The 26,827-nt window shown below is 36.5% G+C and overlaps 1 protein-coding gene across 2 annotated transcripts; it reads left to right on the forward strand.

Moving 5' to 3' along the window:
• Positions 1–24,318, forward strand: LOC144967825 (uncharacterized). 2 transcript variants are annotated; one of them, XM_078905499.1, is made up of 3 exons: positions 1–98; positions 14,403–14,491; positions 21,103–24,318. In XM_078905499.1, the coding sequence occupies exon 3, from the start codon at positions 21,113–21,115 to the stop codon at positions 23,381–23,383; it is 2,271 nt and encodes a 756-aa protein (XP_078761625.1). In that variant the 5' UTR covers positions 1–98; positions 14,403–14,491; positions 21,103–21,112; the 3' UTR covers positions 23,384–24,318. The 2 variants fall into 2 exon arrangements, with proteins under 2 accessions (XP_078761625.1, XP_078761626.1); XM_078905500.1 differs by lacking the exons at positions 1–98; positions 14,403–14,491 and adding an exon at positions 20,327–20,449 and having other exon boundaries at positions 21,103–23,506.
• Positions 24,319–26,827: the final 2,509 nt, after the last annotated feature.

A 26,827-nucleotide genomic window follows, 5' to 3' on the forward strand; every position in this document is an offset into this window, starting at 1 on the left:
ATTATCTCTTCCGGTGCAACCGATGAGCCTGCCTTTCGACAGGATGAAAGAAAAACAACGCAATAACAAAACTAAAGTAAAGTCTAAAATTTCTAAAGGTAGGTTAAGCTTAAAATCTACAAAAGTAATATTAATTTTTAATCTTACTTTTAAAAAAATATAATGTATTGTCAGAGATTGAGAAAGGAATCGGGAGCGCCTGTCCATAACTCGACGACGAATCCTTTTCCATTTCGGAGTTGGGAGTGTTGGTGGTTTAGTGAAGAGTGAACAAAACCAACTTTCAGCTCACACTGACTCACTGGGAGTCGGAGTGAAAATTCAATGTTTTCAATAATTAAACAAAGTCGATTCTTTCGTCGCGAGGCATCCAGTCTTATAAGCATGATGTAGTGTAATGTGTAAGGAGTTTATTAACGAAAATTCTAATTGAAACTCATAGTCATAGGCCCCTAGTCATTAGTCATTCATCATCGGCTGTCATTAGGCAGTTTAGTGAGCAGCAGCAGTGGCAGTCAAATTTTGACCCAACTCGCCCATAGGAAAGTTGTGACCGAAAATTGCCGTTCGCGTTTTGGGGGGTTCAATTAAAGATGCATAACTTCGTTATAAAGAGGAATATCGCAGATATTTTGATATCATTATTTTCGTCTTTCAATTTCCTTTTAAATGGTGCCAATTAAGGAAAAATCCATTGATAATTCCAGAAGTTATATGAAGTTAAAATTTGGCAATTTTCAAATGCATTTATTTTTTTATTTACCGCGTGTGTTTTTAAAATTTAAACGCTTGTTTTTAGAATAACATCTAAACTTTATTCATGCCAAATTTCAGGGCTCTATATCGATGCGCAGACACCTTTTAACTCTGCGCCGAAATGCCTTGTTTACATTATCTTCTCATCATGGCTGCCGGACGATATCGATATTCATATCGATATTTTAAACTTAGTTATGTATTATGTTAAATTTAGTCCATAATATTTTCAGTACTATTATTTGCTATGTTTTTATTTTGAATACATACTTTCCAACTTTGTTTATAGGCTTTTTATAGTTTTTGTTTTAAAAGTTCGTATATTTCTTCTCTTTGTGAAATCCGATATTAATAATATCGATATTTTAAAAATACCAATTGCTTTAATTTAATTTTATTTTACTTTGCCATCAAGTCATCAAGTTTCTTTCCCATATGTTTAGATATGTTTATCATTTGTATCCATATTCTAAAGGCCTTAGCCTTAATAATTATTATGGTAAGAAGTTCTATTAGTTTTGACACCCCCATATATTGAGAGAGAAGGGGGGAGGGGGTGGGGGGATAAAATTATATTAATTGTCAGTTCAAATGATGTAATAGCAATAAACCCAAAGTGGTTCAGCAGAATTTTTTAAAGTATTAAAAGCCAGAACTTTCCTTCTAATTAGGTATAATAGGGAATCTGTTTCAATTTATTTGAACTTTTTCAATCTACCATTTTATTTATATGCAATTAAATTGCCATAGGTAAAAATAAACTCATTATGACATTACACAACATGTTTATATCTTTTCATTTAAATACTCTCAAACCCTTTTATATTCTCTATGTATTAATTAGAAGAGGGGAATTATTTGCAATTGTTTCAATGAGATATTGGGGATAAATCCAAAAGTGATAGAGCAAATTGTTTCTTACATCTAGCCGAGTTTTTGATTATGTAACATTTGCGTCATATTATGTAATAATGTGTTAATTTGAAATGTTTATCTTCCTCTTTATTAATGTAAATGCATTGTCCTCGATAAGACGAATTTTTTGGTATACAATATATTATAAGAACCCCATATTGACTGTTTTAACCATTTTTTATTAACATCACGCGATTTCTGTCACAACTTTGCAATGGTAATTTTGGGGTAAAAATCGGTTGGAAATTTCAGACTTCGAACTGCCGTAACTACATTTCTAATCAAGATACAAACAAAATTCAAACTGTTTTGTAATCTGTGTTGCCAGCTCTTTCATATGACATTGGTTTTAAGTGTGTGAGGTACATTTAGAATTTCTATTAAACTCCCTGTCTTAAACTCCCAGACGCCTGTCTGGGGATAATAAAAATTCGTTAACCCCAGACAGATGTCTGGGGATAACCAATTTTTGTTATCCCCAGACACCTGTCTGAGGATACTATCCCCAGACGCATGTAGCAAGTGGGCAGAAAGATTTTATGCAAAATGCCAAACTAGAGAGCTGAGCCGGTGTTCAGTGTTACCAATACTTAGCTTCTATAACCAGGACAAATCATTCGTTTGGACAGAAAAATAAATAAAAACTTACCGCTTACCGTCAAAAGCAGTTTAGATTTGAAGATGCATTTGTTTTCTATCAAAAAACATTCGGTACTGGACAATCCTTGATGAATTTCAAAAGTTGTGTTGAAATTATATCCTAATTGTTTTCATGATTCATTCCTCGCGAAATCGTGTGGGTCCCGTTTCTGTTATCAAGGTTCCGCCTAGCCAGGCAGGGTTGCCAGATCATTTTTGAGTAAGAGACCAAACTAGCTATAGCAAGAGGCCAGATTCCTCGGCAGGAGCCCAAATACCACCAAACCCACCTTAGCCTCGCGAAAACTCTTTAGATTTGTTAAACAATTTAGATAGGATAAGGAAAATTCGTATATATAGAAGCATTAGCAAATGCAATCTGTGGCGTTAGCACGTGTTGCATTTAGATATTTAGATTGCCAAATAAAATAAGTTTTACCGGTACCAGAGTAAAACGATATAACGGGGAAAGTCAGAGGAAGCCAAAAAGTTGGTTACAGGAGGCGGCCAAATTTCTCAAATTTGGCCACCAGGAGGCCAAACTAGCAACCCTGGCCCCAGGTTTTTAAAAAAGTTTATTGGGAAAAAGATACGGAACAAAGTGTCCATAGATAGGTATGCAATTTGGTGCATTAGTGCAGTAAAAAGGCCTTTTTTTCTTTTATTCAATAAACTTGACTGCTGGTGGACCCTAGGCCTCTCTACAAGTCCAAGAAATAATACTCACTTTTTCTCTGCTCCAACGAAAATATCTACCCTCTACCGGTCTAATTATTTGTAGCAGACGACAAATTTCTCAAAACGGTCACGTGACACTGTAAAAACAACACAGGAAGTCCATGAAAGCTTATTTACGGCATTTTCTTTGAACCGTGTAAACAACAAAATTTCGTTTTCATTCGACTCAACGGGTCAGATTGGCCGGTATTTTTTAACGAACTAAAGTTCTGAAAAATCAAAATGTTTCTTAGAAAGGTGAAAGATGCTAGTTTTTGAAACAGAGGTAGGTTTTAAAAAAAAATCTTTATATTTTACGTGAATGCATGCTCAAGGCGAGTTGGACGTGCAGCGGAGGTTGGTCGGCCAAAGGCCCACCTCTCCAAGCGTGAAAAATACCAAATATTCTGGAAAAAATACTAGCTGTCTAGTGGTTGTGTCCCAAAACAGTTAATATATCAAGTGATATTTAACACAAGATGAAAGTAAATAGTGATCAAATGTCAAATCCAGCTCTTTAAAAAAAAAATATTTTAAAGCAAATGGATCAATGAAATTTCTTTTGTTACTTTGATCTGAAAACGTCAAACTGGCAATTCGACTTTTTATTTTCAACCAGGAAGAAAGTTGTTAATCATCAAATCTGTTCATAGTCCACCAACCATTTAAATTTTCATTACCAACCTACCTGTTAACTTTATTGATCATCTCTTGTTTCTATAATTTGCTCATTCTGGCCACAATTTTGGGGACGACCGGGAATAATTTTTATGTCGCGGACGAATTCCTAGGCCATGGTGTTGTTCGCCCAAAGCCCAAAACCCACACCTGTTATTTTCCTGTCTGCTTCGCACAAGACAATACAATTTAGTATCACACGTCCACAAAACTAGATCCAACAACATATTTTTATTCGAATCAGAGATGAAAATTACTACCAAAACAAGGAAGCAAAAATGGTGGAAATATGTTTAGCTCATATATGAATTTAAAATATTCCGATAGCGGTGTGGATAGGCAGCTCAGTGGGTAAGGCCACCTTTCATTTTACTCCTTTTAGCTGCACAGATTCGACCCAGTCGCGACCCCCCCCCCACTCATTTTTTTTTTTTTTACTTTTCTTTCTTTCTTCCCAATTGATTTTCATTGTTTTCACTTTTGTTCCGAGTTCCGAGCAAGAGTTTTTTTTTAATCAGTTGAATTTTTTATTTCTCCGATAATATTATTTCATTATTTAATTTGCTCTAGATCTATTATTGTTTTTTTTTTTGTTTTGGTCAATGATAATAATAATAATAATAATAATAATAATAATAATAATAATAATAATAATAATAATAATAATAATAATAATAATAATAATAATAATAATAATAATAATAATAATAATTGTAATATTTGTTATTATTATTGTTATTACCATCATAATCATTATTATATTATTATCAATGTATTGTAACACGCCTGACCGGCGAGTCTTGTTTTTGTTGGCTCTTTCATTTATGTGTTTTGAGTGATTTTTATCTGACATTTCGCCTGGATTTTAATACCATCTAATTTGTGATAGTCTTGTGGTTTTATTGATATACATTTTAACGATTTCTAACAGAGGATTTTTCTAAAATTTTAAAATTTAAGTATGGATTTTCCAAAGTCGAACATAGTTATAAACTGCTATTTGTTTACAGCCATATTGGAAACTTTATTCACTGTGCTATATTTTACAACTTTTAACAACTACCGTGTACATCGATCTATTTATAATACTAATTTTATGAACAGACTCAGAGGGGGTAGACGAAAACAACGCCCTATAACCACCGTCATTGGTCATCGGCCAACCCCACGCCGCTCCCCCTACGACCTCGATCCTCGCTTCAATTTATCAACACTCGTCCCCCATCCAATCTAATCACTTCAATGAGTAATCCTCACCGTTCCTTGTCAAATGTCAACACTGTCCGTGACAGTCAGTATGAAATTAACGACCACCATGACAACAACTCGCAGCAACAGCACCGTCTTGAGCAACAACAACAACAACAACAACAACAACAACAACAACCTGCACGTAGTGATCATACCAGTTTAAAAATTGGATTACTAAATGTTAGATCGTGTCGTAATAAAACTCAAGACATAATCGACATTATTGAAGATCATAAAATTACTATTTTTGTCATCTTGGAAACATGGCTTAATCATTCATATGATGATCCAATTATGAAAGCAATTACACCCGAAGGCTTTTGTATTAAATCATTTCCACGCATTGGGAGGAAAGGAGGTGGAATTGCAATTATTTACAACTTGTCACTCTTTGACAAGATATCATTTCACCATGATAATTTTAGAAGTTTTGAATACGCTGGATTTGCCATTCATGAAAATAATTTTAAAAAGTCGTTTCACTGTGTCTACCGCCCACCACCAAGCCAACAAAACAAAATATCAACAATTGATTTTTTATCTGAGTTCGGAGAATTTATGTCTATGCAATCCATTAACAAAAAGCATAATATTTTTATGGGTGATTTTAACATTGATTATTTCGGAAACAAAAATGAATCGAAAGTATTTCGGGAACTTATTGACACAACTATATTCAACTTGTAAGCGGTCCTACAAACAACCATGGCCACACAATAGATCATGTCATTACAGACATTGAACATTCTCTCTCTTCACCTGTCTCAAATATTGATAAATTAATCTCTGACCATCATTTAATTGTGTTTTGCGTTTTATTTCCAATGAAGCACGAAGTAAAAAAGATGATAACATCTCGTAATTTGAAGAATATAAACATGAACATTTTTAAACAAGACCTTGACCATAACGTTAAAAATAAACATGATGCGAATAGTCTCCACGAGTCAATTGTTGGTACGGTGGACAAGCATGCTCCCTTAACAACTAGAGCAGTACAAGTGAGACATCAAGCACCCTGGTATAATACCGAAATAAAATTGAATGGATTAGCCAGGAGGCGGGCAGAAAGAAAATGGCTCAAGTCCAGAGATGCTGTCGATAAGAAGCGATACATCGCGGCTAGAAATGATGCAAAAGCCGTCAATTTCAGGGCCAAAAAGAAATTCTATGAAGAAAGCCTCAAAGACGTGGGACGTTCGAGACAATTCTTTGCCTTGACCAAGGAACTGCTGGGACAACAGACGCAACCAGCTCTCCCATCTTTAATCGATCGTGCAGATCTACCAACTCGCTTTGGTCAATATTTTAAAGAAAAAACGGATACCATCAGGAAAGAACTCTCGTCTGAATCGATCCATACAACATTTGACACGTTTCATGGTGATTCATTAACACATTTTTCAGAGATTACTGAAGCTGACTTATGTGATTGCATTATGTCGTCTCCAACTAAAAGTTGTGATTTAGACCCCTTAAATACTGCCACATTAAAAAAATGCATTGATGTAGTTTTAACACCATTTACATGTATTGTTAATAATTCGTTGCAGTCAGGTGCTGTACCAGACATTTACAAAGTTGCTCATGTCAAACCCCTTTTGAAAAAACCTGATCTCGATAAAGAGAACTTAAAAAACTATCGCCCTGTCTCTAATCTTCCTTTTCTCTCTAAGATCTTAGAAAAGCTTGTTTTGAAACAATTACTGTCTCATCTTAAAAATAATTGTCTTGAAGAAAAATTTCAGTCTGCTTATAGGCAACATCATTCGACGGAAACCGCACTTGTTAGGGTTGTTAATGATCTCCTCTCTGTTATAGACAATGGTTCATGTTCTTTGCTGAATTTGCTTGACCTATCGTCTGCTTTTGATACTATTGATCACAATCTTCTTCTCAAACGTCTTGAAATTACTTATGGCGTGTCTGGTGCAGCGCTTGATTGGTTTAGGTCATATTTGTTTAATCGTAAACAGATTATTACGGTGGATGAATATAGATCGGAGGAAATCTTTCTTGATTGTGGGGTTCCCCAGGGTTCAGTACTTGGACCCATTCTTTTTGTTTTGTACGTTGGCCCTCTGTCTAAAATCATCAGAAGTTTTGGTCTGTCTTACCATCAATACGCTGATGATACGCAATTGTACTGCGTTTCCAATACGAGAAATTTACAAGAAGTATCAGCCAATAGTAAAAATTGTATCCAAAGTGTTAAGAAATGGATGAATGAGAACAGACTGAAACTGAATGATGATAAGACGGAGGTGCTGTATGTGGGGAACAGGAAGTGGAAAAGTGAAACAGATTTGAAGTTGGGGGATGCCTCTATTCAAATTGTTGACAAAGTGAAAAACCTTGGCACATTCTTAGACTCTGGACTGTCGATGGAGCATCAGGTTAATAATTTGGTTAGATCTCTCTTTTTCCAACTAAAAAAGATTGCTTCCATTTGACGGTTCATATCTGAGGATGTGACCAAGCACCTGGTTGTGTCCCTCGTACTATCAAAATTGGATTATTGTAATGCTCTGTTGTTTGGCGTTTCGCAATACAATCTGAAACGTCTTCAGATTGTCCAAAACAGCGCTGCCAGACTAGTATTCATGAAGCGTAGGTGCGACTCTGCCGGACCTCTACTTCATGACCTGCATTGGCTGCCTGTTGGGAAAAGAATTAAATTCAAAGCTTGTGTTTTAGTGTATCGTTGTCTTGAAGGCACTGCCCCTTCCTACCTTTCAGAACTAATTGAAAGATATTCAAAACCCCACCCCTTACGTTCGGCCAGTGATTCCACAAAACTAGTTGTCCCTCGAATTCGGAAAAATGCTGGAATGAGATCCTTTTCTCATTTCGGACCCTCTATTTGGAACGCCTTACCGCAGAGCATTCGTGAAAAAGAATCTTTGTCTATTTTTAAACGTTCGCTTAAAACATATTTGTTTCGATTTTAGTAGATGGTATGAGAAGCAAGATAGGTTTGGTTTGTGTTGTGTGTTGTGTTGTGTGTGTGTGTATGTGTGTGTGTGTGCTTGTGTGTGTGAATGAGTATGTTTCAGCCAAAGTAATTTGTAATTTAAGCGCTTAGAGTCTGGTGTCTCGGAGTTATAGCGCTATATAAGTTTTCAGCATTATTATTATTATTATTATTATTATTATTATTATCAATAATAGTATTATTTTTATTATTAATACTCTTATTATCATACCATTACTATTCTTATTATTATTATTATTATTATTATTATTATTATTATTATTATTATTATTATTATTATTGTTAACACTATTCCCTGCTCCGAGGGAAATCTCTCTTTTTCTTTTTTTTTTATATTTTGACCTAAACCTTAGAGTTTTTTGTTTGCTAAACCTATATGTAAATGTTCCGTATCTGAGCATGAATTTCTTAAATTGTTTTTATTTTTAAAACAATTATTGTTTTTATTTTTAAAACAATTATTGTTTTTATTTTTAAAACAATTATTGTTTTTATTTTTAAAACAATTATTGTTTTTTTTTTCTCCTCTATCTGACCATTTGGTCGCTCTCTGAATATTTCTGTTTGTTTGCTTTTTAATTATTTATTCTTTTTAGACACTATTTGAAATCGGAGTGGGGACGAATATATTTGCTAGAAACTAGAAAAAAACAAGAGAGCAGGGCTGAGAATCTTCTGCCTAAAGGCGGATTTCCGCCTAAATGGTAGTTTGCCTCCGCCCATCCCCATCACATTTCCTCCTTTTTCAAATTTGTTTTGGATAAATAAACAGTGATTTTGAGAAATTTTCAGAAATATGCCGTGTCAAACATGTTCCTCAAAACCACAGAATCACCATTATGTCTTATGTCATATTTTGACACCTGTGTTCAGTCTCGTGAAATTTGGTGACGGTCCCGTTTTTATGACGTCGGGCCAGACAGAATGGCACCAGATGTCACAGTTGACACAGACGACCAGTCGTGTTCTTTAATTAGCTAGTTGATGAGGAAGGGGAGAGACAAATGGGTCTGGATTATTTTTCTCTGTTGTCGGCACCTGTTGCCTTTTTAATATCTCTCTCTCTCTCTCTCCTCTTTCCCTTTGCCTTTCATTTTATTTATCTTTTCTTCTATTTTAAAATATAGAATTCATAAGGTCAATACATAAATTATTCTGGTAGAGAAGTCCCCCCCCACCACCCCTAGCACCACTACTGCTACAAATAACACAACATCATCCCTACCACCACTACGACTACAACTACCACCACATCATCATTCTTACCACAGCTACTACAACCACCACCACACATTCATCCATACGACCACAACTACTACTATAACCACCACTACATCATCATCCTTACTACAACCACCAAATGTTGTAATTACACTTTTCAACTTTTGAAATTCTACCGAGTCGTGTTAGAAATTGCTGCGAGACAAATTTTGGATCGCATTTCAGTGAATTTTAGTGAAATTCAAATTTATAGGTTATGCTCGCATGGATGGGTCATTTTCTTCACGATGAAAAATTTCCTCCTTTTTTTGTGACCAGTCATTCTCACCCCTGGGGAGAGAGAGAGAGAGAAGAGAGAGAGAGAGAGAGGAGGAGAGAGAGAGAGAGAAGAGAGAGAGAGAGGGGAGAGAGAGAAGAGAGGAGAGAGGAGAGAGAGAGAGAGAGAGAGAGAGAGAGAAGAGAGGAGAGAGAGAGAGAGAGAGAGAGAGAGAGAGAGAGAGAGAGAGAGAGAGAGAGAGAGAGAGAGAGAGAGAGAGAGAGAGAGAGAGAGAGAGAGAGAGAGAGAGAGAGAGAGAGAGAGAGAGAGAGAGAGAGAGAGAGAGAGAGAGAGAGAGAGAGAGAGAGAGAGAGAAGGAGGAGAGAGAGAGAGAGAGAGAGAGAGAGAGAGAGAGAGAGAGAGGAAGAGAGGAGAGAGAGAGAGAGAGAGAGAGAGAGAGAGAGAGAGAGAGAGAGAGAGAGAGAGAGAGAGAGAGAGAGGAGGAGAGGAGAGAGAGAGAGAGAGAGAGAGGAGAGGGGAGAGAGAGAGAGAGAGAGAGAGAGAGAGAGAGAGAGAGAGAGGAGAGAGAGGAGAGAGAGAGAGAGAGAGAGAGAGAGAGAGAGAGAGAGAGAGAGAGAGAGAGAGAGAGAGAGAGAGAGAGAGAGAGAGGAGAGAGAGAGAGAGAGAGAGAGAGAGAGAGAGAGAGATATTTAATAATAAAAAAAAAGAGGTGGGGGGACATTTACCCCTTTCAACGTTCTGTAAAAAGAAGACGGAATTTTTTTTTTTTAAAAAAGTGACGTTACCAGGATTCGAACCCACAACGTCGATTATGGTCAAACTTCCAGGGCAGACGACTAAACCATTCGGCCATGACACCCACTTCGAAGTCGACGCATATTGTGTATATGTAGTAACAACTGATTTTAATGTTGGTTAATTTTATGTTTTTATAGATATTTTGTTAACTTTCCCTATTTCTATGTGCATCTGGAAACATTCCATATTCTGGAATGTGGATAATTGTTTAAAAGAGCGGAGTTTCAAATATGCGTCTGAGGATAATGAAAATTCGTTATCCCCAGACAGGTGTCTGGGGATAACAAATTTTTATTATCCCCAGACAGGTGTCTGGGGATAATCACAGCGTTCATCATCATACCATACTCAACTCTCATCATCATTATTATCATCATACTATTATACGACTCGTTAATAATAAGTCCAATGCCAATGTCTCATTGTCATATTCATATGAAAGAGCTAGATTATTACAAAACAGTTTGAATTTTGTTTTTATCTGGATTAGAAATGTAGTTACGCCAGTTCAAAGTCTGAAATTGCAGACTGATTTTTATTTTTCATAAAATTACCATATGAAATGAAAGTGAAAGTTGTGTGACTGAATCGCATGCCTCAGCCGCTTGCATTTTCCGTGTTGTTAATTGTTAATAATTGTTAATAAAAAATGGCGAAAACAGTCAACATGGAGTTCGTATTAATAAATAGGCACTTTGGTAAAAAATTCAATCTAATTTGATTGAGCTCAATGAAACCTGAATCATACTTACATACACTTATACTACAATGCTTTTCAACACGATTCTACTATGATTATGACACCAAAATTGTGAAAATCAGATAAGCAGACAGAAGAAAAGTTATGTTATTTTATAAAGGTTAAAATTGGGTAATTTCGCCGTTTTTTTTCAATGTCTCACTTCTGGCCTGCTGTGAGAGGCTAATTTGCTAGCAACCCAAACACTGACAATAAGTTTACCCAGCCAATTAATGATATTTTCATGAAGTGTTAATGTAGATTTATATTATTGTATTTTATTCACAAAAGTCCTTTTAAAACTGCCACTGTTGTCGGGTACATTATTACACGTTGGGTAACTTTGCCGCCACTGGCGGGTAACTTCGCCGCAAGCTTTTGTACTTAGTTTTTCTCCCTACAAGACAATATGAGGAGCAATCCATTTCTTAAACCCTTATTGTCCTCAAATCTCTCTCCATTATCCAATACTGCCTATTAACACATATTTATTGGCATTTGACTTGAGTGTGATGATGTATGTAAAGTGCCTTCCTGGGGACACATTACAATGCCAGTCACCACAAGTTCATAGCCTGCTCCTCATCCATACCCAAGTCGACTGGTTTCTGGTTATTATAACCACTTACATATTTATTATTTACTTTTCTTAACTCAGATTTCAGAGCTTAAGCACAGCGTCAATTGCACACAAAAAATCATCTTTGGAATAATTATAATTATTGTATGGTGATAGTGATGTGCGGCGAATCTACCCGAAAGTATATACTTTTGAAATAAGTTATTAACATTTTTAGAAATATTTTTCTGATGATAATATACTCTGATAAAGAAAATAAAATGGATATGGATGGCCACAAGTGAATACCACATTTATTCTATGACCAGGGCTTTCACATTCAAATGCACAAACTAGGGGAACGTTAGTGTAGGGTTGCTGTTACAGTAAAAAAGTCAAGGATGTCACAACATCTTGATTACTACATGTCATTTTGATGTGCTATAATTCTTAAACTTAAAGATTTCTCATTTGTATCCTTCAAATTGAAGCAATATGTACATTCACATCTTGCCTTTTGAATATGGACTATTCCAACGTGAGGGGTGCAAGGATAAATGTTTACCAGGCATTATTTATTGGGGGGTCGCTGCAAAGTTACCTGATTCTATTTGCCTTTGTTATCTATTGATGGACTTTGTGACCTGAAACTATTGCATTTCCGGTAGTAACCACTTTTTGGATTTCAAAACTGGCCTAAAATGGCAGTTAAGATTTGAGCAAGGATTTTGCTGGAACGAATTCATGGGTGCGGTATACTGCTTTGCCCTGAATTTAATTTTCTTAAAAAGTTAAGGTGTTCAATGTTAAAAAGTTAAATCATGTGCCGTCACTGAAATTTTGATTTACAAATTTCTAATTTTTTAATTATCCAAAACTAAATTATACTCTATTTTATCCACAATCGAAAGCTATACTAAATTGGCATTGACTTAAAAATAAACAACACCAAATGATAGAATAATTCCTCCTGAAGAAAATAAGACATAAATCATTAAAATCTATCCACAAACAAAAAATATATGGAACTTTTTCTGAGACCCATCCATCAAAAGTCCAAAAAATCGAGTCACAGTCACTAAGCCATTTATCAGTTCACTGCTGGAGTGCCAAATAGACGTTTACCAAAGTACCTATTATTAACAGATTGTATACCAAATTGTCTGTCTTATCGAGGACAATGCTTCTACATTAATAAAGAGGAAGATACAGATTTCAAAATAACACTAACACTAACGCATTATTTCATTACATAATATGACGCAAATTTTAGACACCTACATAATTAAAATTGACTAGACATAAGAAACATAATTTGCTTTATCACTTTTGGATTTATCCCCAATATCTCACTGAAACAATTGCAAATAATTCCACTGTTTGATTTAAAACATAGAATAAATAAGGATTTGAATCAATTTAAATGAAAAGATTATAAATATAAACATGCTGCATAATGAGATTATTTTTACCCATTGCAATTTAATTGCATAAAAGTAAAATGACAAAATGAAGTTCAAATAAATTGAAAATGAAAAAGGATTCACACAAGGCAGTTTGCCTATTTTAATTGGAAGGAAAGTTCATGCTTTTAAAAATTCTGCTAAACCTTTTTGGGTTTATTGCAATTCTATCAAATTACATAATTTGGACCGACAATTAATATAATTGTATCCCCCCTCCCCCTTTTGCTTTCATTGACATCTCTTTCTTCATCTCCGTGATGTAGGCATCAATCATCTCCTGGCATTCACTTAGGTTCCACCTACCTCCCTTTTACCTTCTTCTTATAGGATCGGGCCATTCTGGGGAAACACAAAATTGATGGAGCATAAAGCACCACTCCTGAATAGAGACTGTATTTGTGAAATGCGACTACTTCTGATACATTTACGGCATGGAATGTCTTTATATGAATACAAAGCATTCACTAGATCTCTAATGTTGTGTTAATTGTCCATGTTTATGTCATTTGAAGCGATTTTGGGTAAGCTGTTCTCTCTCACAATGGTTGGAGAAAAATGTCCTTTTTTGTGGTCAGTCATTCTCACAAGTGGTGGTGTTATCTTGGGGAGTTATCCACCAAGTAATATTTTAATTATTAAACCATTGAGTGAGGATACCCCTTTTGTTGCAAGCAGATTAGTAATGGAACTTATATACTTGTAATTACCTCTAGTGCTATTGTTATCATATTATACTCTTGATATCAGACGTTTGACTGTCTTTTAAGTCATTTCTATTGCGAAAACGTATTATTCCTGAAATTTGAAGTTTTATCCGTAAAATTTCCCTGAAATTTAAAATTGAAGGTGCCATGCCTGTGCATCAGGGTTGCCAATTTGGCAGATTTTCTGCCAAATGTCCTTTTTTTTGGCAGAATTTGAAGTCGTCTGGCAGAGAAAAATCGGTTTGGCAGTTTGACAGATTTTATTTTCCGAGGACTAGGGATGAATGTATAGATCTACTACACGTTTTCCATGGCAATTTTTATGTATTAGTGATTTTTTTAAACTTGGGAAATGAAAAAAAAAAAATTATGACATCGGCCTTGAGAATTTTTCGTTTAACAAAGCTGATGAGTTTTCAAAGGGGGTACTATAAATGTACGGTTTGGCAGATTTTTAAAATCCAGTTGGCAGAATGCCTGAAATTAATCTGGCAACCCTGCTGTGCATTGGTATAAGTATAAGGGGACTCCATTACCACTGGGATTTATTATTAGTCCCCCTATCCCCGTTGTATCCGAGTTCCACTGTAATATCTATCTCAATTAATTTCAGGTGTAGAATAGAGAAGTATAGAGAATTGATTTAAAAAAATTTTTAATCCTCTTTTTACCATTTTCTTTTTTCAGAATTTTGTATGGCATTGTAATTTCCAGACTATAGATTTGGCTTCAGCCTCTTACTTTCAAAATACTGGTTGTCAAGGTCATAAAATAAGGTATGTTTCTCATATTTTATAGTCAATTTCTGTGAGATACGGGTGGGTCTTCAATTTCCCTAATCGGTACCTTTTTGTTCTTGTCCTGGAGTGACATGACTTGGTTTTGCTCATGGTGGGAACATTTCTATGAGGGAAATAGTCAGATTGATGTATATTTATTTATATCTCGCTGCAAACCATCTCGCTGAGTGAAAGTGTAATACAGTCCACACAGCCGTTTAAATGGGGCCCAAACTTTCACTTTAGTTACTTCTTCCCTCACTGGCTACCGTCGAGTAATGTAAACAACCCACCGTCAGCAACAGTGATAACAGCTGTCAAGACCGCGTGCATTGGCAATAAATTATGTCTGCAGGTAAATCTCATCACTTTGAATATCTCTCAGGCAGAGAGTAGTAGAAATTTCATCAAAATACTCAATTTTCTCAGCCCGTTGTGGACGCAGCATCTTTTTCATAATTTTCAAACATATATGGATAAAAAGGCCAATTTTTCCTCTACAAGACGCAATTATTTTTATTTACATCATTAAATGATAAGTTTGTGTTTTGCTCTTTTGAATAATCAGAGTTTTTTATGAAATAAATATTTAAATTATAAGTTTAAGAAATATTTAAAAATTCAAAATATCAAGCCAACACTTTTTACCATCAAGTGTGAGGGATCAGAGAAAAGTAGATAAAATTATCTTTCATGTGATATATACTTTATTATGTAGATTCAGGGATTTAAGAATAGAGGGTGTGGAAAGGAATCTCAATAATTATTTTTGTTACCAACAAAGAGGAGAATATTTCATGATATTTTAGAAACCCAATAATAAAACTAGATAGTGATGATAAGAGACATTTATTTAATTTGATTTCATTGAATTTAAGCGGAAATTTTAGATATTTCTTAAATTTACTTATTTAAGTTCTGTTCAGGTTATGGAGAGACACACTGAAGACGGTCATCACACCAGTACAAATGAAATATGTCGAATTTGTTGTGAAAGAGTACAGAGCCATGCTGAGAGGATTAAAAGACTCTAGACGTTATCAACAGTTGACTATAAATATAAATGTGAAATTCTGACATATTTAAATATTTCAATTTGCAAGAAATGTGTTTCACTGATACATAATTTAAAGAAATGCGATGCAGGTATTGATACCTTTGGTTCAATGAGAAAACTCTGAACAAGAAACAATACTTTATGAGGTGAATATGATCCTAATCTTTCACCAGTGATGTGCTATATGCAGTCTATATGGCACACAAATTAAAAGAGGTGCAAGTCAAGTCATCATCATTGCCTTTTTCACCCTGGGTCAGGGTATAGGCCACAGACAAACAGTTTCCATCCTTCTCTATCCTGAGCCAACTTTTTTATCTCATTCCAGGTCTTACCACTTCTCTGTATATCAGCTTCTTTAATTCTTCTCCATGTTCCTCGTGGCCTTCCCCTTGATCTTCTGCCCTGAGGGTTCCAGTCCAATACTTTCTTTGTTATAGTTGAGTCATTCTTTCTAAGCGTGTGTCCAATCCACCTCCATCGTCTTCTTCCTATATCCTCTCCCACTGGTTTCTGCTGTGTTCTTTTCCATACTTCTTCATTTTTTATTCTATCCATCCATTTTATTCTGAGTAGCTTACGCATGCACCTGTTTACGAAAATCTGTACCCTCCTTATACATGCCTGTGATGCGTTCCAAGTTTCACATCCATACAGTAGGACAGACTTCACGTTTGAGTTGAAAAGTCTTAGCTTTAGTTGAAGGGAGATATCTTTAGTTCTCCAAACTCTGTTCAAAGATGTGAATGCAGCCTGTGCTTTTCCTATTCGTGCTTTCACCTCTGCTTCCGTGCCTCCATCCTTGTCAATTATACTTCCGAGATAGCAGAAAGTGTCTATATCTTCGAGTTCCTGATCTTTTACTTTGATCTGCTCCCTTTGACGCGTACCTATCCTCAAGACCTTTGACTTTGCAGGGTGAATTCTTAGACCAATTGATTCCGAGAGGCTGTTTATAATTGTGGCTTTTGCTTGCATCTGGTCCTGGGTGTGGGACAAAAGAGCCAGATCATCTGCAAAATCCAGATCATCCAACTGTGTCCAGGGGGTCCACTGTATCCCATTTCTTCTCCCTTTGGAGGTTTCCTTCATTAGCCAATCAATGGCAAGGATGAACAGGAATGGAGAGAGCAAGCATCCCTGCTTGACACCAGTCTTAATTTCAAAGCTGTCAGTAAGCTGATCTTCATGTACAACCCTGCAACTTGATCCTTCATACATTTCCTTAATGAGGTTTACTATCTTTTCAGGGAGTCCATAATGTGCCAGAATTTTCCACAATGTTGCTCTGTCAATACTGTCGAAAGCCTTCTCGTAATCCAGAAAGTTGACAATAAGAGGAGAGTTCCATTCTATAGACTGTTCCACTATGACTCGCAGAGAGGCAATCTGGTCGGTGGTTGAACGGTTTTTCCGAAAACCTGCCTGTTCGTCCCGCAGTTTAGCATCTGTTGCATTCTTAATTCTCTCTAAAATAATACGGTTGAAAACCTTTCCTGGGATAGAAAGAAGAGTGATGCCTCGATAATTATTACAATTACTGAGGTCCCCTTTCTTTGGAAGCTTGATAAGATGTCCTTCCTTCCAATCCTTTGGGAATATCCCGTCATTCCAGGTTCTCTCAAATAGTGGGTGCAGGGCCTCAGCATTTCTTTCCGCATCAACTTTTAGAGCCTCCGGTGGAATCTGGTCTGGTCCAGCAGCTTTCCCCCTTTTCATCTTGTTAATGGCACCCACAATCTCTGCTATCGATGGTGGATCACAGCTAATTGGTATCTCATTCCTTGCAGGCAAAATTTCTGGCTGGTGGTCTGTTCAGAAGGCAGTTGAAATGTTCCCTCCATCGTTCAGCTTGAGCCTCTTTTCCAAAAATAGTTTTCCCATCTTTGTCTTTGACTGGTACCTCTGGTTTCCCATATTTTCCAGCAAGTGTCTTGGTAGTTTGATAAAGGATCCTCATGTGTCCTCCAGTCGCTGCTGCTTCTGCTTTCTCTGCAAGTCTGTTCATGAATGCTTCCTTGTCTTTCTTCACAGATCTTTTGACTTCCTTAGCTATGGCTCGATACTGCTCTTGTGCATCCAGTCTTGAAGCCCTTGTTCGGCTTGCATTCACTTGTTCCTTCCTTGTTCTCCTCTTTTCAATAAGGTCCAAGGTGGTTGGACTTATCCATTCTTTATGTTCCGATTTCTTTACCCCCAATACCTCGTGGCAAGTTGTTATGTAGACTTCCTTGATCTTTGCCCAATGTGACTCTACATCTATGTCCTCCTCGAGCTCAGTAAGGGGTTGGAATCTATTACTCAATCGTAGTTTGAATTCCTCATTCTTTTCCCCATCAAGTGCATTCACCTCGAATTTTCTTCTTGTATGTGATCTGGCCCCGTGTTTCTGAGTCGGAGCTTAAGCTTTGCCAATAGCAGGTGGTGGTCTGATCCAACATCTGCCCCTCTCCGTACTGTCACATCTTCCAATGAACGTCTGAATCTACGAGAGATACAAAAATGATCAATCTGATTCTCTGTCACACCATCTGGTGAGACCCAAGTTGCTTTGTGGATCCTCTTATGGGGGAACACTGATCCTCCAATCACCAAACTGTTGAATGCACAGAAATTTGCAAATCTCTCACCATTATCATTCATTTCTCCCATGCCATGACGTCCCATGATACCTTCATAGCCTACGTTATCCTGTCCCACTTTTGAATTAGCATCTCCCATCAATATGTTGATGTCTTTCCTTGGCAACTTGTCAATGACTTGTTGTAGCAGACCATAAAATGTATCTTTGTCCTCATCTGTTGCATCATTTGTTGGGGCATAGATCTGTACAATGTTCATGCTGATCTTCTGACTCCGTGTTGTAAAGGACGCCATGATGATCCTTTCTCCGCATTGTTCCCATCCTCTCAGTGACTTCTGGGCAAACTTGCTTAGAATTATTCCTACTCCCTGTGTATGAATCCCGTCCCCTCTCCTGAATATAAAATTTTCTCCCAGACTTGAGGTGTTTCTGTCCGGATTGTATCCAGTGGGTTTCGCTTACTCCAAGTATATGCAGCCTGTATCTTCTCATCTCAGTCACAACTTGAGAGCTTTTTCCTGCTTCATACATGGTGCGAACGTTCCACGACGCAATTCGAAGCTGCTTGTTTGGCGAAGACGTCATCGGGTCAGCAGAGTCCTTTCGGCTTTGTCTGTTGTCCTTCATAAATTCTGTAATTCCAGAAATTCTTCGGTCGCCCAGCTAAAAAAAGGATTTGTTTTGTCTGTCTGTGTTTCTGTAACTGTTTGAGTTTAACGGAAAGGGGTGTTAACCCTTTGCCAACCCCCAACCTGGAGGACCAGGTGACTCAAAGATGGGGGAATCACACACCATTAGTCGCCTTTTACGACACGCTGGCTTGACGTTGGGCTATTCTTGACCCTCTCAGTTGAGGGACCCCGGACACCACAAGTACATGAAAAAAAGTAATGGGCATGGATATCTCAAAAATAAGGTTATGAAACTTATAAGAACTCTTTATTAGTGGTTTTGATTGTCTTTAAATGAATGTCCTTATATAACAATTTTTACTGGAATTCTTATAATTCGTTGATTCTGGGATAGATATAAGTGAATCACATTTGACTATGTTTCTGGTTTATTAAAAAATTTCTATTAAGACAATGCTGTGATTGGATTTCAATTTTACCTTACTCAAAATTATTACTTTTACGTACAGGTGAACTGATATCTCAAAAACGCCTCAATCTACTGATATAAAATTTATATGTCTACATTATACAGATATTCAACATCATTTCCATTACTTTTGTTTTATAATCTTAAGTGTTGAACATGCTAAAATATTCTCTTAAAAATTTTACTTCACTTAAATTTATGTATCAATTTCATGGGTTATCCCTCTTGCTTTTTAACGCCATCATAATTATGATTAAATAATCAATGAAAACTCTGTTAATAAACTGTTTGGTAGTATAAAAATATTTTGCTACACTTAATAACGGCAATACTACATTAGTTTGAAATTCAGAAAAAATCGATCAAAACGGCGAAAAAATTGTCTCCCTCTCTTAGTGTAAAGCTATGACTCATCATCACTAGACTGGCTAGATTTACCTGGCGAACTAAACTGAAAGCAATAAACGCCTGTGTCCAACCTGCCATAAAGGAAACCTATAAGACGGAAAGCCTCCGACTTCCCCTCCACCCCCCACCCCCAACCAACGTAAATTCCTCTATTTGACTCTCTTACTCTTAGTGCTCTTGATATTTTAGAAAATATTGGTAAAAAGGAAAAGGATGTCCACCATCGAGAGAAATGAAAATACTTACTGGCTACTAGGAAAATTGTGGTCTCTGCAAAAGTAATCTTCCAGGGCCATGAGCCCTATGGGGACAGAGTGTATCCTGGTTTCTGTAGTGTAAAATGGATAATAGCAATTGCTTGCTTCCCTTTGGATCAGATGCTTATCTATCACAAAGTAATTTCCTCCAGATCTAATAGAATGAGCTACCAAATCACTGCTATGCGGAAAGGAGAGTCAGAATAAAGTCTTGACTTCAAACAGAATTGATCTTGGTCCCTCTGCGTGTGTAGCGAGTGTTCTACCAACTGCTATTGGGACCCCCTGTCACAGGAGTAAGCTGCCTTGTTTTTAATTTACTCTGCCATGGATCTGTAACTTTGTATATATAGTGTTTGCAGGTTCAAGCTGGCTAGCTCATGGACCACTGGATTTGATCCCCCTGTCATCCAAATTTGGCACCCCTCAGAATTATTCTGGATATTCAGAATCGCATAACAAACCCCGATAAGCTATGTGCTTACCTTTTAGATACCTCATAGAATTTGAAGTTGGAAATCCTGGGCATTGGACTTTCTCAAAGTAAGGTCAGATGATCAGTAGGCAGATTTGACCCTTTTTCATTTTTTCAGAGAAGTGGATAAAGTTTATAGCCATGCCTTTTATTTTCCAGTTGGTCACTCTGAAAAAAAAAAAAAATTAAATACGTGCATGATTTTTAAAATGTAATAACACAGTGGTGCTAACCCTTTGTAAAAAATTTTTTTGCTGAAGATTGTACGTATTATTAAATTTCTATTTTATATAAGTATTTTTAACATTCATACACTCTTTTAGTATACTTAAATACTTTAACTCGTTTCTAGATCCAGAAGTTGATACAGAGTCGGAAACTATATAGTCTATAAAAAGAGTATGTTTATTCTTCAATTTAAATATCGACTTTAATAGTGCTAGTGTGGTCTAATTGCCCATCATCAGATTTAGCAGTATTTATGTGTTTTTTCACAATTGTGTGCATTAAAAAAAATTTCTTACTCAATTCGGCTCTTCATTTTTCACATTTTAATGGGCTAGTAGGATTGGCAGCACTGAGAACACCATTTTTATCTCTTTTCCAGGTTTGCCATTGCCTTGTGATTGTGATATCTTGAAAATAACTATTTACGTGACAGTGTGTGCGCTAGTCTTGCTCCAGTTAGTTGCTATAGCCTTTTTGTCTTTTTTGTTGTATCTTCAGGTTGTATGAAATGGATCAAGATGTTAAAAAGCAGCGTCGACGTTCAATAAGGAATATTAGAAAATCAGCTAGATTTGTTCCCCCGGCTGTGAGTTATGGCAGTGCATGGATTGGGGACAACCAGGAGACAAATATTTGTAATCTTGTTACTTCATTAGAAGAATTGAACTGCTGTGATGATTTGGATGATAATCAGAATTGTGATAGCAATTGTTCTAGGCCACAGGGTTTAATGCAATGTAACGGAGATGAGGCTTGTGATGGGTTTCCTAAAGATCTTTTACTTTCCAAATCATCATGCCATGGGAGTTTAATGCTATCCTCCGATCAAAATGTGCAACGGTCATTTAATCAAAATGATGTGTTGCTGTTGAAGAATGTGCAATCACATGTAATACAAAATTCACCGGTGAGATCTACATCCTGTCCGTCGACTTTATCTCCTCATTTTCGTTTAGAGACAAGTTCTAAGGATGACTTTTGTGTGGATGAGATTAGAGAACCAGATATGTCAAACCATAAACCCACTGAATATCCAATTGAAACACTGAATAATTTAAATTTTGAAAAGAATCGTAGTTTCGAGCAACATTGCCTTGTTTCTGAAGTTTCTTCCCATACAGATTCCATTTTGTATGAAAATAATACTGCTATAGAAGAAAGTCTACAACAAAGTGACACCAATATTTTTGCTTATGATGTTGAGAGGAATCAAAATAAAGATGTTCCATTGGATGATGTATATTCCTGTGAATCTATGGCTAAAGCCATCTATCTGAACAATGTGCAGAATGATTTCTCGAATATAAGTCATAGATCTCTCAATAACTCGTTGTCACCAGAATTTACTGATTTTTGTCCAAATTCTGCTGAATCAACTCCTACTGATCCTATGAACAATGCGATCAGGTCTTTCTTTGATGTGTCCTCAAGCTCTCTTTTCAATATGTCTTTCTCACCAATGAGCACTCGCCCTGATACCCCTAAAGCAACTTCCTGTCTTGAACAAGTCAACAACTCAAGTACAGAGTATCCAATGACAGAGAACAGCATTCTTCGCAAGTCAATTTCTGATATAATATCATCATTGGATGACCCAATCATCTCGTCAGATCCTGACATTTCACCAGAAACAAATGAAGATAGTGATATTTCATCTTGTATTTCAGATAAAGCAACTCCAATGTCTCCAGGATCTCCTGAAGTTGTCACCATTTCCAATCATTTAGACTCAACTTACACTTTAGAAAAACCAAATGTTTCAAATTGTGCCAGACGATCAGAAACTTTTCCAAAAGTAGCAGAGTCACAATCACTCGATGATGAACTCCATATAGAAAAATTCATGTTGGTAGATTTTGATTTTGTGAAAACAAAACGACCAGAAAGGCGGACATCAAATCTTTTTACCCCATCATCTTCTTTGTTTTTAAGTGATGAGTGCTCTAACACTTTACAAAACAAAGTTGATGAACATGAAATGGACATTCTATCCTCAAAGTCTTCATTGGAAAGTAATAATATAAATGATGATGTTTTAGAAGGTGGTGAAAAGACTGAAGGTTTGTCTTTAGATGAACTTAATTTTAACCCTCCATCCCTTTCAGCATTGATTGATTGTCTTAATATGGTGGATTCTGATGAAAAAAACAATTGCAAAAAACAAAGACGGAAGTCAAACAGATTGGCTTTGCTTCTTGAGGAAAGTGAAAGATTTGTAGTACAAAATTCTTCTAATCAACAAACCTTAGATGGGTTACAATGTGGCAATAATAGTGATAAAGAAAATGAAGACGGTGAAAATATGGATATTCATGAATGTCTTACAAGTGATAAACCTTGTAAAAGAAGTGTCAAAACTCGTCGTGGTAGAAAGTCTTGGGACTTGAGAAAAGAATCAAAGTCATCAGTTATTATTGAAAGTTCTGTTGCAAAGGATTTGGACATAGTTCATTCTGGGGATTCAGAAAGCTGTACACATGCAGAACTTGAAGCTGTAAAGACTCTTTATGGTAAACAAAAGTATGTTGAAAAATCTCCCCAACCTTTAGAAACCATTAAAGAAGTTTCAAATGAAAAGAACGTTTTCCTGAAGAAAAAAGTGAAGAGATACCTCAACTTTGGAACTGTGTCAGAGGCAAAAAATAAGAAGAGAACCAAAAAAGCTTTGAGTGTCTACAATGGACGCCAGTGTTATTTCCCAATCACAGAGCAGGAGTTTGATCGTAAAATGTTAGATGTTCAGATAGTTTTGGACTCAGACCTGGATTGTTTTGTATAGCTGAATATATTTAATTTTTTTAAATTGTTTTGTGGGTGGAATTACTTTCCATGTTATTATTCTATTTTGGTGATGATGGTGGTAGCAGCAGTAGTCATAATAATAGTAGTAGGAGTAGAATTAGAGGCAGTAATTGTTGTTAGTTGTAAGAAGTAATAGTTGTAGTGGTGATGGTTGTAATGGTAATGGTGGGATTGGTGGTGGTATAGTAGTTAAGTAGTAATAGTGGATAATAATAATAATGATGATGATGATAAATATTATAATTATTATAAGTGGTAGTAATAGTGTAGTGGGTGGGGTTCCTGACCTCCCATAGTGGGCAGAGAGGTATTTCTGTGTCTTCTATCCCCCTACATCTGTTTTCCAATTGCTTTCTGTCTTTGTCTTGGAATGAGATTACAGTCTTTGGCTGGGAGGGAAACAATCAAATGTACAGTTAAAGGTTTTGGGAGATGATATATTTTCCTTGTAAATCATCTCTCTGCTATGTATTGTTAAATTATATGAGTTGTTTTGAATATATATTGTGAACATTTGAGTGTGTTCCTCTTTGTGTGATTCTGTGCTGGTGTCTAGATGAGACTTTTAGGTGATCTCAAATAAGTACATTGATGATATGTTCTTGGAATCTACATCTCTTCTTTATTTGAACCATTCCCCTTTGTCTTACTTTTTCTTGTGTGCTATTAAATGTGAATCTATAATTTTTTTCGACTATCCCATTTCCTACTTTTTATTGGCGCTGAAATGACCTAAGTGTGTTGCAAGCGCCATAAAACCCTTTAAAACGAAACAAACAACATAGTGTAGTAGTAGTAGTTTGGAGTACTAGTTAGTAATAGTAGTATCATAGTAATAATATGACTAAATTGATAAATTGAATGATAAATAAATTACTGTTTGGGGTCTGTTGACCTCCCAAGATGGGCAAAGAGATCATTTTTGCTGTGTCCTCCATCCCACTGCATCTGTTTACCTTTTTCACGTTGCTTTCTGTCCTTGTCTTTGAATAAAATTACTTGGTTTTACCCTGGCCATCTGGGTGGGGTTCCTGGTACTTGCTGCGTCTTCTGTCCCCCTATATCTGTTTTCCAAATTGCTTTCTGTCTTTGTCTTGGAATGAGATTACTTGGTTTTGTCTTGTCCTGGTCCTGGCCAGATGCCCTGGCTGAGAGGGAGACAGTTAAATGTATAGTTAGTTTTGGGAGATGATATTTTTTTCCTTGTAAATCTGTTAGGCACTGTATTATGTTTTCTTTATATTATATATGATTTGTAAAACATTGAGTGTATTCCTCTTATTGGGGACCTGTGCTTGTGTCTTGGTGAGACTTTTGGTGATCTCAAACTAAGTACTTTGACAGTGTGCTTTTGGAATCTACATCTGTGTCCTATTTGAATTTGAACCAATTCCCCTTTTTCTTACCTTTTCTTGGGTTCTTTAATTGTCATTCTAGAACTTTTTACTATCCCAATTTCTTCCTTTTTACTGGCGCTGATATGACCTTAATGTGTTGCAAGTGCCGTATAACCCTTAAAAACAAAAACATACCCTGGCCGTGACCAGAGTCCTTAGTTGAGATGGAGACAGTCAAACTGGGTGGGGATCCTGACCTCCCATAGCGGGCAGGGAGGTACATACTGTGTCTTCTATACCCTTATATCTGTTTTCCAACATGTTTTCTGCCTTTGTCTTGGAATGAGATTACTTGTTTTTTTCCTGGCCCTGATCGGAGTCCTGGCTGGGATGGAAACAGTCGAATGCATAGTTATTGTTTTGGGAGATGATATTTTTTTCCTTGTAAATCATCTCTCTGTTATGTATTATTATTTTTATTTTGAATGTATAATGTAAGCATTTGAGTGTGTTCCTCTTTGTTGGATTTTGTGCTTGTGTCTGGATGAGACTTATAGGTGATCTCAAACTAAGTACATTGGTGGTATGCTCTTGGAATCTAAATCTCATCCCTATTTGTTCTCAGTTCCCCTTTGTCTTTCTTTTTCTTCGGTGCTTTAATTGTAATTCTAGAACTTTTGACTATCCCATTTTCTTCCTTTTTACTGGCGCTGATATAACCTAAATGTGTTGCAAGCGCCGTAAAACCCTTAAAAACAAAAACAAAAACAAAAGAGACAGTCAAATCTATAGTATTAGTTTTGAGAGATGATGGACTCCTTGCTTGAGAGGGAAACAGTCAAATGTGTAGTATATAGATCATCTCTGTTATGTATTGCTATGATTTTTGTTTTGAATATATTAATGGTTTGTAAACATTTGAGTGTATGCCACTTAGTCTAAGTGGGGGTCCTGTGCTTATGTCTCAATGAGAGTTTTAGTAGGTAATCTCAAACTCAGTACCTCCCATAGTGGACTGTGTCTTCTATCCCCTTATAACTGTTTTCCAGCAGGCTTTCCGTCTTTGTCTGGGAATGAGATTAATTGGTTTTGTCCTGGCCCTGGCCGGAGTCCTAGCTGGGAGGGAAACAGTCAAATGCATAGTTATTGTGTTGGGAGATGATATTTTTTTCCTTGTAAATTAGCTCTCTGTTATGTATTATTATATTTGTTATTTTAAATGTATAATGTAAGCATTTGAGTGTATTCCTCTTTGTTGATTTTGTGCTTGTGTCCGGATGAAACTAGTAGGGGATCTCAAACTAAGTACATTGTTATGCTCTTGGAATCTACATCTGATCCCTATTTGTTCCCAGTTCCCCTATGTCTTACTTTTTCTTGTGTGCTTTAATTATAATTCTAGAACTTTTTACTATCCCATTTTCTTCCTTTTTACTGGCGCTGATATAACCTCAATGTGTTGCAGGCGCTGTAAAACCCTTAAAAACAAAACAAACAAAGAAATTCAAACTAGGGAACAATTACGAATATCAAATTTCATGACATTGTCTTAAAAATTGAGTTATTAAAACAGGGGTCTCTGTGGAGTGTATTCAAAGCCACTGACTGGGTGGGGTTCCTGACCTCCCATAGTGGGCAGGGAGGTACACAGGGACGGCTGGTAATAATGGGCAGGGTGGGCAAATACCAGCCTGTTTTTTCAAGTTATATGCTGTATTACCAGGTCCGAAATAATCTAATTTAAATTAGATAATTTCAAAAGTTACTACTTAAACTTGATACTTCGTACTGAAATCAATTTGTGTGTATTTTTGATATATTGAGAATCACCATGCACCCCGTAATACATAAACCAGGATACGCTCCTGTTCTTTTTTTTTATACACCCCCCCCCCCCCCCCCCCCCTCTCCCCAACCACTCCACTCCGCCCACATCGTCATCCCATCGTCACGTCGCCTGACGCTGAACTCCGAGTTTGCTGTCTGGCCTCTCTAGTACTAGGTCGGGCTAATTCAAATGAGCCCACCTTATAAACTAAATGCAGATTTTGGCAAACGTACTTTTTCTAATTTATTGCCTTACT

The sequence above is a fragment of the Berghia stephanieae genome, chromosome 3 (assembly GCF_034508935.2).
Source record: "Berghia stephanieae isolate SIO BIC M18660-M18661 chromosome 3, UCSD_Bste_1.3, whole genome shotgun sequence".
Classification (NCBI taxonomy): Eukaryota; Metazoa; Mollusca; class Gastropoda; order Nudibranchia; family Aeolidiidae; genus Berghia; species Berghia stephanieae.